The sequence below is a fragment of the Thunnus thynnus genome, chromosome 1, assembly GCF_963924715.1.
Source record: "Thunnus thynnus chromosome 1, fThuThy2.1, whole genome shotgun sequence".
Taxonomy (NCBI): Eukaryota; Metazoa; Chordata; class Actinopteri; order Scombriformes; family Scombridae; genus Thunnus; species Thunnus thynnus.
The window spans coordinates 38,275,026-38,288,897 of record NC_089517.1 but is presented as its reverse complement, the minus strand read 5'-3'; the positions used below and the strand labels follow the sequence as shown (position 1 = coordinate 38,288,897).

Here is a 13,872-nt window from a genome sequence, read left to right as displayed (position 1 = left end):
GGTAGGACCATATGTTTCAGCAAGCGGGTAGTTCTGAGTCTGAAAAGTGAAGCCAATGCGGAAGTGCCTTAAACCTGCATTCTCTCTAATGACCATCAGGGGGCGACTCCACCGGCTCCAAAAAGAAGTCTGTTTGTATAAAAGTCTATGAGAAAATAACCCTACTTCTCACGTGATTTATTACCTCAGTAAACACTTTCCTAATGAGTGTATTGTCTCAATTGCTAGTTTCCAGTCTTCTTCAATACAGCATGATGTTCATTTTGTAAATTATGGTCCCATTTAACTTAAAGGGCCAGTGTGTAAGATTTAGTGGTATTTAGCGGTGAGGTTGCAGATTGCAACAAACTGAACACCCTTCCTGTCACCCTCCCCTTCCAAGCATGTAGGAGAACCTACCGTGGCTGCAAAACTTGCGAAAAACATGAAAGGCCCTCTCTAGAGCCAGTGTTTGGTTCATCGGCTACTGTAGAAACATGGTGGTGCAACATGGCGGCCTACATAGAAGGGGACCCACTCTCTACGTAGATATAAAGGGCTCATTCTGAGGTAATGAAAACACGATTCTTATTTTCATGGGATTATACACTAATGAAAACATACTTATGAATATTATATTCCATTTCTGCCAAGTCTGTCCTGCTAGATGCCACTAAATTCTACACACTGCACCCTTAAATTTGACGATAAAGCAGGGTATGCTTTAGGATGTGGCTACATTTTGATTGAGAAGTTGCTACCACAGCGACAACGTTGGTTAGGCAACATAAACATGGCGTAACCCCAGATTCACATTGTATAGGCATAGCCATCGCTATTTCAGTGTGTTTTCAGTTCATGAAAGGTAACTGTAATATTTTGGTCGCCTAAAAAAGTCTTGTTCAGCATTTGGTTGTACTAAAAGACCCTCTAAGGAGTCGAATGTTCAGTTTTTCCAGTAAGTACATTTTGTTTTAATGGTTTTTTGCTAGCAAAAATTAGCATTAGCATTGTCACAGTCAACCATAGCCTGCAAATGCACTGTGCTAGCCAAGCTAACAGCTAGCGTTGGGGTCAGCTCCACCCTCTCATCCAAATACGGTCGCTTCTCATCACTTCTGGCTCCAAAACTCCAAGATGACGACAGTCAAACTTGAGGCTTCAAAATGAGTCCACAAATCAACGGGTGACGTGTGACATACTTTCACCTTCAGTCTCACGCTCTCATGCTGCCAAAATAATTCTCACGCCTAAATATTGTGACAGCAACAGAGATGAGCAGTTAGAGTCTTTTTGGTTAAGTGATGGTTAAACAAGCAAATAATTTTTACAGTTATACACTGGGCTGTAATGGAGACTAAACGCACATAAACGCCCTTCAGCCACTTCACCAAATTCTGAAATAGCGTTTAAGCAGACATCCCTTCACAGCTGTTAAAGGCTCAGACCTTCCTCCTACTTCTAGGAGCACTGTTTTGTTTTCTGTTTGAACATTGTATCCTTGTATGAGGCATAGAGACAGCTGTTACTGTTAACAAGGAGCAACCAACAATCCACCATCCCCTCATGCTACACACGTGTTTAAATCAAATAATAATGTCAGACAAAGGACCACAAAGTAAGTAGCTAGCAAAAAGTCTTCAGCAAAAACTGGAGCTCAAGTTTTATAAATTGACATTAGTGTTTTAACCGTCCAGTTTATCTTGTGTTGCTGCTTTAGCCTACTTCACAGTAATGTTAATGTAACATTAGCTTGATAGTTTGGATAGCTTGACTACTGATGCATCTCTACTGTGTGTTTTGTCGAACAATTTCTGTAATTAACACCATACAAGTTAAAGTTCTGCTTTATGTTCACTCAGATTTTTAAAGGAAGGCTTTTTATATTTTCACAGTGAGTGAAGGAATCAGGAGAGAGGAGCGAGAAGTGAGGAAGAATTGCAGGACGTAATAGTGTTGAAAGAAAAACAAGGAGAAAGTAAAGAACTGATTCAAGATTGAAAGAAAAAGGTTAAGGAGGAAAGAGAAACACAGAGGCCACCTCAGCGTCATCTGATAGAGAGACATGAACAAATTCAAAGCAGGAAAACTGGTGAGGAAATTACACCTTTATCTAGATGAATTACTGTTCTGGTAAATATTTTAACAGCACAATCTGTTATCCAAATGTAAACTAAAGGACATCCCACTAACAAAAGTCAAAGAACAAGATTGGAACCTTCTATAAAAGATATTAACACTTCACAACTACTCTATTAACATGTTTTCTTAAGCTGTTGACCTCAGTTACTGGACTTTAGTGTCAGTCATGCTGGGAAAAAATATGTCAAGAAAGACAATATATGTATGCCTCTGCTTATCCCTGTACTAAAGCTGGGGTATGCAGTGTTCTGGGAAAGGAAAAAACAAACAAGCAAACAAACAAAAAGACCTGCCAGAATTGGAAAATACAGCTTTCCTCCTGCAGCTCTCTGTCCTAAGCCCCTCCCACCAGGTGAGCGTGGGCACATGCACGCACTTCATACGCGCATACAACTTCCTCTCAAGGCACAACAACCTTTAGTAAACAGTAAACAGGACCGCCTCTGATTCGAGTGATATCACATGTCTTTCATTGTCTACCTCCAAAACCTCCTCAGTCACCAGTTCGTCAGAGAGCAGCTCCAAACCCAGTCCCAGAGCGAAGAGCAGCAGTGATGCATAAAAATCTATCTCTGCTTTTCACTTCTAGGAGCCCACTTCACTTCCATGGAAGTGTGGCCCATATTCGAGTGACATCGCATGTCTCATTCATGCAGTCTTGTTACTTCCTGTCCATCGGTATCCCGCTGCCCACCTGCCCATCCGACATACATATTGTATGTCGTAGAATGACAAATTAGTAGGCAGGTATACTTCATTGTACTGCTTAGCCAGTGTCACCATGGTGACCATGGTGACACTGGCTAAAAAAAAACAACCAGGACTGAAATCTAAAGGATTATAACTTTAAGTTTGAGCAAGGCTTATTCAAACGTCAAGAGGTTCATTCTTCAGTCTGTGAAACAAAATAATCTTACCTCAAAGCTTTTAACTGCAGCTCCAGCAGCAGACCAACACACAGCTAGAAAGAGTACCTTCAAACTTATATGTTATATCTTATATTAATTTACATTGCTCACACTGCATCATTGTGACTATGCATTAACTATAAACTGTACTATCAAATCCAAGTATTTCATATGATGGCAACATTAATTCACTATTCTTGTCATGAAAACTTCTAATATCTGCATATGTTTGTGTATATAGACACACATACACACACACACTATGGGGGGGTGGAAAGGGTCACAGAGGACAAGATGCACATACATAAGTTTGTATGATTATTTACTAAAAGTCCCACATGTGCATACGTCTGTGTGTGATTAGTACAACTCAGTTGTGCACATGCACATGCATGCAGACGTGACTCCTAACACGTGCATGTGCAGTCGCAGGATGCGTTCACAGACGTGCACGCATCCTGCGACTGCACATGCATATGCGTGCGTACATGTGACTCTTAACTCAGGCTTCAGCTGCCAGCAGCGAGTCAACACTGTTATCACAGAGGCAGGAGAAAACCAGCTGTTTATCTGTGGACCACATTAATACTCTAGTATGATTCATTATTGTTGCTTTATCTGTTTTTGTCATTTATGTAGCTTCATTTGAATTTTTAACATCTTTTTTTTTTAATTGCTTCAGGCGCTTCTGTTTTTTATAGGACAGAAATTTTGCTTGGTATCAGTTCTTGGCCATAGTGTAGTGGTAATACGGAAGTCTACGGAACATAATATTGGCAGCTCAAACCAGTTCAGCCCAAAGCATATTGTCTTCAGCTTCAGAATCACCATAGTCTGGTCATATTTTTCCATCATGCTTAAATCGGCTAACTTGTTATTTTTAAAAAAAAATTTTAGTCAGGTTCTTTGTTTTAGGAAAGTTGAGATAAAGTTTTAGATAAACTAAAACTATTCTCAGCATTCCAGCATGCTTTTATCTGAAGAGTGTGTTATCAGCGTATTAGAGCTTGTAACAACTAAGCTTTCCTTTTTCCTCAGAAACTAATGTGTTTTTCTGTTCTAAAGACTGATTTTCCACTGTGCTATGGGGAAAAGGACCCTGATAAATGGTATGACATTGAAAGTCCCGCCAAATCCAGCAAAGAGTTCACAGGTTCTCTATTAACTAACTATAAATGGACCCAATACCATCCAACCCTCTACAGACCATTTCCCCCGCAGTTAACCCCACAGTCACACACATCGTTAACTCCTTGCTTAGAGTGGGTGTGTTCCCCAGCGCATTTAAGCAAGTTCAGGTCATTCCGCTGCTCAAAGAACCTACCATTAACCCAGCCTAGATTGAAAACTACAGACCAGTTTCACTCCTGTCCTTCTGAGAACAACCTATATGATCCGAATCAGTTGAGCTTTCAGCAGGGTCACTCTACCGAGACTGCACAAGGGTCAGTAATGGAATCGCTGCATTCAGCTAGAGCTGCTGGTTAGTCCTCAGCTCTATTGCTGCTAGATCTGTCTGCTGCCTCCTCTCCTCTCCCTCTCCTGCTCACTACACTGCCAATGAAAAGCACCTGGTACCACCACCACAACAGGGCCCTGGGTTGCTGGCTAGACTCTTCTCTCTCTCTTTAGACTCTTAAAGAAAAGATTAAAGACCAAGCTCTTTCACCAACACCTCTGCACTTAATGGACTGGGGAAAAAAAAACGCTTCCATGCATTCAGAGTTGAACTTAGCTTTATGGCACTTACTTTTGTTGTTCTCTCCTGACTAGATCCTTGCTTGTATCAACTCTCAGATGTATGCCACTTTGGATAAAGGTGTCTGCTAAATGAAACTGTAAATTGTAAATGCTGCAAATCAAAATGGAACTCTATGATCTGTCCATTAAAAGCTTCAATGAAGTTATGAACGACGGGCTTGATGCACAAAACAATAGGATATACCTTCATTTGTTTTCAGTCATGTCTATTTTTACAGGTAATCAATCAATGAAACCAGGATAATAATAGGCCTATTAATAATTATATGCTAATAATATTGTTTTTTGTCCTAGCTGTATTGTCACTCATACTGTATTTTCATCTTTATCTTTTCTTTTAATCCATTCATGAACACCTCTCTGTTATAGGATGCAAATTTGGGCTGATATCACCATCAGGGCACAGTAGCTTACTGGTAAAGTAGTAGACTGGCAACCATCAAGTTGGTGGTTTGAATCTGCTGCCAAGCATGTTTGCTTCATCCATAGAAAACGCCCATTATATTTGTCTGGTTAGAGTTTTCCATCATGCTACATGCAGAAGAGGACAATTATCAACATCTCTGTCAAGGTAAGTTGGTTAACTTTTTTTTTATCATTTCAAAAATAAAATGCAAATACTATAACTCAAAGGGATAGGCTACATATATTTTAAATCCAAATTCCTACAAGTAAAAGCAGTGGAAATTCTGGATAAAATCCAATTAAAAAGCCTGTAAGCTTTTAACAAGTCCTATTTGAAATTCTACTGATCAAATGTCTTAACACGAGTCATTGGCTTCAAAGGGACAAATTCTTGTCACTGCATTTAGTAAACGTGACCTCACTTTCAGAAACAACTTTTTATTGGAGTACAGAAATGAAATCCCAAATGAGACAGGATCCCCAAACCACATGTGAACACAAGGACCTTCTCCAATGTCAAGTCCACACACATGCCTCCTGAAAAATCAATTTTGTCCACAAAATTAACTTTGGTTCTCTCTGTCAAAATCAAAATGTGAGAAGGCCCAAAAAACCCCCCAAAACAAAAAAGAAACTTTCTTCAAGTCTGCAGCCTGATACATTGTTACACTTTTATTAAATTAAAAAAAAACAAAACAAGTTAGCCAACTTAATTTGAAGGAATTATGTTATGCAGCATGATGGAAAAATGTGACCAGACCATGGTGATTCTGAAGCTGAAGAAAATATGCTCTGGGCTGGGTTTGAACTGCCAATATTTTGTTCCATCAACCTGCACATTACCACTATGCTACTATGGCCAAGTACTAACATTTAGCAAAATTTCTGTCCTATAAAAAACAAGCACTTTAAGTAATAAAAAAAGATGTTTAAAATTCAAATGAAGCTACATAAATGACAAAAACAGATAAAGCAACAATAATGAATCATACTAGAGTATTAATGTGGTCCACAGATAAACAGCTGGTTTTCTCCTGCCTCTGTGATAACAGTGTTGACCTGCTCCTGACAGCTGAAGTCGCACATGCGTGTGCACAGGCAGTTGCAGGATGCACACGCACAGATGTACGTGCACGCATGACTGTGTGTTGTTCGCGCGCATGTGCATCTGCATGGCTGACTTGTACTAATCACACACAGATGCACATACATGCACACATGTGGGACTTTTAGTAAATAATCATGCGAACTATGACCCTTTCCACCCCCCATACACACACACACACACACACACACACCACACACACCACACACACACACACACACACCACACACACACACACACACACACACACACACACACAGAACAGATTTAAATGGTCACCTTCAGCATGAACGTATATCCAGGCAGACAGCATTTGTCTGGTACTGTTGATGAAGGTCTGGCAGCGATATCGCCCTGAAAACTTCACCTGGAGTGTGCTGACCTCCAGGACGCGACCCCCGACCAGCATCCTGTACTGCAGACCCTGACCCAGATCAGGACCCTGGGTCTGGGCTAGACCTGAAATCTCTTTCAGGGTCTGGTTGTTGTAGTCCCAGTGCACTGGCAGTTTGTGGTCAGGAATCACAGGACAACCTGTTTGAATGAATGAACATTTGACATTATTATGACCTGCTGAAATGGCTTAATGTGAGAGCAGCTCCATGATGGAAAGAATATTAATGTTTAAAGAAAAAAGTGACAATATTCACACACACAATATGAATTATAGGACTCATCACATTTGAAAAAGAAACTGAATTTGATATGTCGATTTTAATGAGAAAGGATAAAAATGTCCTGTTTATTTTGTTTCATTTGCCCATTCTGCCTCTGTCCCTGCCTCCAGCAACACACTCTCTTTCCTTCTCCCCCTGTCCACCAGATGCCATTCCCCAATTATCTTCACCTGCTGCTCATTATCCCATCAGCCCCAGTAGCTTATATACTCAAAACTGTACAAATTGTTTGGATTAATGAGACTTCTGTTGTAAGCAGGAAATGTGTGAGAACATCTGCACATATTTAAAAAACATCTGCACACTTTGAGTTCAAAACAAAAAGGCCATAACGCAGCAGTAAAATATTAATAATATTATATATTTAAATTTAGGAAGAATAGTCAATGTGATCCCAAATTTGAGTCATTATAAAATGTAAATGTTTAACAAGAAAACAGTAAAAATACATTTGGGAAAATAGGTCAATAAGTCTTTTAGCATAAAGTCTTACATTTTTCAATTCAAGAAAAGGTTGTTAGGCTACATTATTTTTCCCCACACTTAACATGACATATGTAGGGTATGAAAATATATAACTCATTATCCAGTTTTAGTCTGTTAGGAGCTCTGGGGAAACAAAGTATAATGTTTACAGCAAACTTTTTAAAAAATATGTGAAGAGAGGAGATGTATCTATTCTGCACAAAATACATAAGTGTAGGCAGATTTAGGGGGTATGTATCATCAAAAATGACCATAGTTGAGGTTTAATATCACTACTTTATAACTAGCTTGCAGTTTATCTGGTTCTACTGAAACCTTAAGAGCCTCAACTTGAAGTTTGGAAGTTGGGTCTGATGTTAAACCTTTGATGTAAAACTGAACCCATGTTATAGCTGTTTCTGTTTTACTGGAGAATGTAGACATGTCATTTCTGTTGAACTCAATAAATAACATGATCAAATGTCTTATTTAGATGTGAGATGAGTCTCAGAGAACTGTTATTCATTGCATGTGTGTGTTAAAATAAAAGAGTTTGGAAGGAGGTTAATAATATTTCTTTGTAAACATTTCCTTAGAACCTAAAGGTTTAAAATATGGAATAATGTAACGGATAAGAAAAATAAACGTACCATGAACTGTGCGTCCTGTACTGTGTGATACATATAAACCATTTAACCATTATTTAAGATAAAGAGTTTGTGAATTTACTTATGCATGATTAACAGTAACAGTATAACTTGCAAGAAGTGAAGGGTAGGCTTATTTATCTATTTATTTGTATGGCATTTATTTTCTTGATTTTATTTTTTTAGATTTAAATGTGGAAATGGACCCCCGAACCTTTTCACTTGACTTTCTATGAAGAGTAGGGAACAAACTAAGGGAAATGGCAGGGAAATGATTTGCCACATGGTGCTACTTATCTGCTGTTTGAAGATGTGCGATGGACGACATGCATGTGATAATAAAAGAAGACCATTACAAAAACCTATTTCCTCACTCAACTCTAGTGGCTTCTCTCCATGTAGATAGTTTTGGATTTATTTGTGCAGGAGATGTCTGTCTCTGAGATTTCTGCCTCCACCCAGTTTAGTTGGCTGTGTATGTGTATGTGTGAGTGTGTACCTATACGTAGAGTGTCTCCAGGTCTGATGAAGACACTCGTTCCGCGGCGTGACGCCATGAGGACCCTTCTCCTGTTCAGCTCTTGGGAGACTGGAACAACCCTGCCTCCTCCAGCTGGGTATGGACCTGTACACACACATAAACAAATCCAAAATGTTGCTCCAGATGAAGACCGCCATATGTGATCAAAGTAAACAGTTTTTCAGTATCTGAACAAATGTAAGTACATGAAGACGTTGTGAACCCACCATAGACCTGCAGGACAGTAAAGGCAGTGGACTTTCCTATGGTGTTAGTGGCGGTGCAGGAGAAGGTGCCCCTGTTCTGCAGAGAGACATTCCTTATCCACAGTGAGCCAGAGGGTAGGGAGACAGCTCCCGCATCCAACGGCCCATTCTTCCTGTGCCATGACACTGAGGGCTGAGGAAAACCTGACAAAGGAGAGAGAGGGACGAAAAAAATGTCTGACAGTTGAGGCTCAAGAAAAGTTTCACTGTCTCTTGAAATGTCAAAAGTTCTGAAACATTTGCAACTTTAGAACTTCTAGTTCCTTGCTGTGTTCACACTGCAGCTGAAAATAAACTCATATTATATTTTTTAATACTATTCCCATTTTTTATGAACTGGAGTTTAAGAATGTGTGGCATAAATGCAGCCCTGACTGCTATAAATTACATTCATATACAACTAATTTGTGAAACATAATAAAGTCCAAAGTCAAAGGTATGGTGACTCTCTTTGTCCGGAGCTGCTTTTAATGGATGGACTAAATGAAGGAAGATTCATAGTTTGCTTTAATTCTTTCATTCGCTTTTTTGTTTGGAAAACAGTCACACATACATGACATTTGACAGCAAATAGAATGTCCCATCATTTTTCATCTCTTTTAAGAAAAGGTTAAGAAAAACTCATTATATACATATATATATATATAGCATTTACATGTGAATAAAATTCAGTCAAAATACATGAAGAAGTAAGTAAGAAATTAAATTAAGTTATATTAAATTACTTGGACTTGGGGGAAAAAGATGAATGAAAAGAAAACACATAATAGTAATGGAATAATAGAAATGATGGTGACAGAAGAAAAACAGAGGGCAGATAATAGGACTGCAGGGTAAATATCAAAAGGGGTAAAAAAAAAAGATTGATGCAAGGAATGTATGTAAAAGAAAGAGAGAGATAATAGATCACTCTAGCCCTTTCATGCATGAATTATTAAATCATAGAGTAATATTTTTTTTATTTTTTACTCTTAAACAAGTGAAAAATCATGCCAATAATTTTTTTTTTTAATATATTGTATTTAGACATGTGTGATGTGGACACCATGCATCAATGGAGTAAAAAGTGATACATGGAAATCAATATAGACAAATATATATATATATATATATGTTTTTATATATATTATTTTATTACTAAGAGCAAATCATATGGATACACATAGGAACATTAAATAACAACAACAATAGAGAAGATGAAGAAAAACATGTCATAGGCCCAATAGGTAGAATATACCCTTTGGTGCATAATTCCCACTGGAGTGGACAGATGTATTTTCAGTCACAGAAAAAAAAGTACAAGAAAAATATTATTAAAAACTTGATCAAAGTATTTCTAACATCTTATTTAGTTGAAAAATATACTTTTTTACCTGTGTTTTTCCTCTGAGAATAAAAGTATTTAACAAATATTCCTGAGCTACTTGGTGCATTTCCTCCACCCTCCGCCATTTTGAATTTATGATTCAATATCTCAAAATGACGGAGAGAGCCAAAAATGATATTCAGATGGAATTATAAACAACACTCTGGGGGTTCACCACCTGTTAGTCGGGACATGGTACTACAACTTAAATGGTTCAAAATGGCTTCCAAATATCTTTCCACTGTAGTGGACACTAAGCATGAACGGGCTAGAGCAACCTCACTGTAACAAAACCAGCATGAGAACAATAGAAGAAGTAAGAAAAATGTCAGTGGCGGCACAGTAAGCCTGACCTGAAGCTGGTATTGATTAACTGAGATGAATCTGAGCTGTGGAAGCAAACTTGGCTGAACTTCATACAACTACTGTACATCTATACAAGATGGACTGATGCACCTACATACTTTATAGTGGTAATATTTTACAGAAGTTGACAGTGGTGTAGAGAGTAGAGACTTTGTTAGACTCAGAGAATCAGACCATCTTTTTAAATATTTTATACATGCACAGGCAGACTATGTCTACTTACATATGTCTAACATCACAGCTCCCCACAGGTGAATGAAAGCCCTTTTCAGTATTTAATTAAGAGAGATGTAGCTATCCATCACTACAGCCTTCCCCATTCTGTCTGTTGAAGGACACCATGAAACTTATGGAACAATGTCAAATATTCCCCAAAAAAACGAAACAAAAAAGTTTATATTCTTACTTATGGTGAAAATGAACAAACTTCAATCGGTCTTCAGTGTCTTAAAATGTTAATTCTGTGCATGGTAAATGTATGGGAGTTTAAGTTGAGATGCTTAAAGGGGTTCAAATGACAGGCGAAGTGTAATCACTGAAAGCAGTTGAAGTGTCAGCTTGAGTGTAAACATTGAAAGTAGCTGAAATATTGGCTAACGTGTAAACATGGAACCAGGCTAACTGTCAGTTGAGGTGTAAATGCTGGAGCTGAATTGTATGCACTGTAAACAGTTTACAACAACAATTCTATTCAATAGTAAAGTTATTTTAGCACATAGATTTCTCCTGGAGAACATGATTTCACTGTCATGTATACATGTAATAGACACTGCAGAGCAGCTGGATGAAAGAAGAGATACTTACACAGAACAATGATCCTGGTATTTAAGATAATTCCAGCCAAAGTTCAACTAAAACTGAAACCAACACAAAGTAGCCTGTAGTCTAAATCTAAATAAATGTGTTTCCAGCACTGAACATTTGACTACTTGTTGCTCTCCTGCCTGTCCGCCTAGCTGTCCTCTTATCACTGTCATCATATAATAACGTAATATACAATAATACAGGAAGATGAGTTACAGTCAAAAGCAGCGAAATGGAGCTCAGTTATCAGGAACTGTAATATAGGCAGTCGAACTGATTAAAGTGAGCGATTGCAGATAAGCTATAAATATTTGTTCAATGATTTAGTAACATCTGGCAAAAAAGTAAAAGCATTCTGCACATGCACACTTTAAGTTTAAATGTATTTAATAGCAGTTAAGTTCATAATTCCTTGGTGCTTTGAAAATTACTTTTAAACTATAAGCTTGTAATTGTTTTTTCCCTTTATGCAGACTCAGTGATAAAAGGCTACATTCAAACTCCAGAATGTGTCTTTCAAAATCATGGTCAGTATGTTTTAACAGGAAAGGAGTTAACCTTTACCCCCTTTACCCCTGAGTTCCACTGCCTCACCACTTGGGCTACTGACTGTTGTTGACTCTCCACCTTGAGTACTGACTGGCTCTGTATCTTCATGTGGTCTTTGAGGTACTCTGCATGCACTTTAAATGACAAGTTGATAAGGATAGAGACTGGCCTTCAAGTTAAAAGTGACTTCCAAGCTGTGGTCAACTATGTAAGGTTGTTGGAACAAGACATCAGCTATTTCTATGCATGGAGGGTGACAAGCCTATCACTGGAGAACCAGGTCTTCATGACATGAATGAAGCTCTACTAAGACTACCCAATATACATATATGTTCTTCATGAGGCTCTTTTATGTCTTAAGTCCTGAGTAGAGAGAAGAATCAGACCAGCATGCAAACCTCCTTCCAGATGTTTTCCAACTGCAGAATGATCATTGCCTGCACAGATTTTCAAGTTGCCACCAAAAGTCAGGTGGACATACAGCAGCAAACCTATTCTTCCTATAGAGGAAATCATACCTTCACTGGCTCTGTGTCTGATAAGTCCATTGTGAGTGCCTGTGGCATAATGGAAGACTTCAAACCAGGTGATATAATTCTTGCTGATAAAGGATTTCTCATAGGAGATATTCTGCCCCAGGAGGTTTCAGTGAATATTCCACCATTTGTTCACCATGGAAGGCTACCAGCAAATGAAATTAATGCTTCCAGAAATATTGCAAGGAATAGGATCCATGTGGAAGGGGCCAATGCACTTACATACAACACAGACAAGCAGCAAATCCTCACATTTGAGAAGCTGCAACCAGAGGATCTTTGGTATTTTTGCCTGATAACTGATGATCTATTAAATCTAATCTATTAAATAATCGACAGTTATTTAATGGTTAATCAAATGTTTTCCTAATTACCTAACCCTAACCCTAATTACCTAACCCTAACCATAATTACCTAACCCTAACCCTAACCCTAATTACCTAACCCTAACCCTAATTGGTTAATTGTTTCAACTGTAATTTCTTTAATGCATCATTTATGTGTAAATGATTACATTTTGATATACTAATTTAATTTTGTTGGATAAACCTGGTGATATTCTATAATATTCCATATAGTAACCAAATCTCATGTGCAGAGCAAAACCAACAACAAATTGTTTTTTAGACAGATATTTACAGTGTATCCAAATCCTGATATATATTTATGAGTCCTCTGTGCCATTGTTGTCCAAAAACTATTAAAAACACATCAATTAGCCACACTGTACAGACATGTTCCTTCAATACCATGAACACACACTGTACTACTGCTGACAGATACATATTTCTTTTTAGAAATGTAGTGGATTAAAATCAAAGTGTCATACAAATGATATAGTAAACTGAAGTACCAGAACTTTAGAACTGTACTTCAGTACAATACTTTTGTAAATTAGAGGTCAACAAAACAATGGATGAATCCATGTTTATGGATGAAATGAACATAGCAACAATGCTATACATTTTGATTACTGAGGAACGATAGTTTGACCATTTGCGCCATCGGTCATAACATCATCTATATGTGTTGTTTAACTATTCAGGGAACTCCCATGGTTTTCTCTTGGTAATATTTCAGTTGTCTTTAAAAGTATAATTCCTAACTGGACTTGACAATGGGGAAAACCACTTCCAGAACCAGTGGCCCCTCCTACTTTGCAACTTTATTAATGAAGATTTTTTGGTGACTTATGCATGTGCTTTCCTGTGTTGGACTGTGCAACAATACATGTAATGTACTTGATTAGTTAACATGAACCTCTGTGTTTTCTGTGTTGAAATGTAACCATACAGTATATGCATGTTTTGCTTTTGGGGCCCACATAATAAGAACCCATGTGATGAAATATTCAGTCACAGCCTAAGTTCCTGTTT

The 13,872-nt window shown here is 38.0% G+C and overlaps 1 protein-coding gene across 2 annotated transcripts in view; it reads right to left on the bottom strand.

The window, feature by feature from the left end:
• adamtsl3 (ADAMTS-like 3) overlaps positions 1–13,872 on the bottom strand; it is a 301,025-nt gene that overhangs the window by 19,320 nt on the left and 267,833 nt on the right. For both annotated transcript variants that reach the window (XM_067597526.1, XM_067597534.1), the window contains 3 exons: positions 8,837–9,019; positions 8,589–8,714; positions 6,580–6,834 (listed from right to left, as the gene is read on the bottom strand). In XM_067597526.1, the coding sequence (XP_067453627.1) occupies positions 6,580–6,834; positions 8,589–8,714; positions 8,837–9,019 (564 nt within the window). The remainder of the gene's footprint in view (positions 1–6,579; positions 6,835–8,588; positions 8,715–8,836; positions 9,020–13,872) is intronic.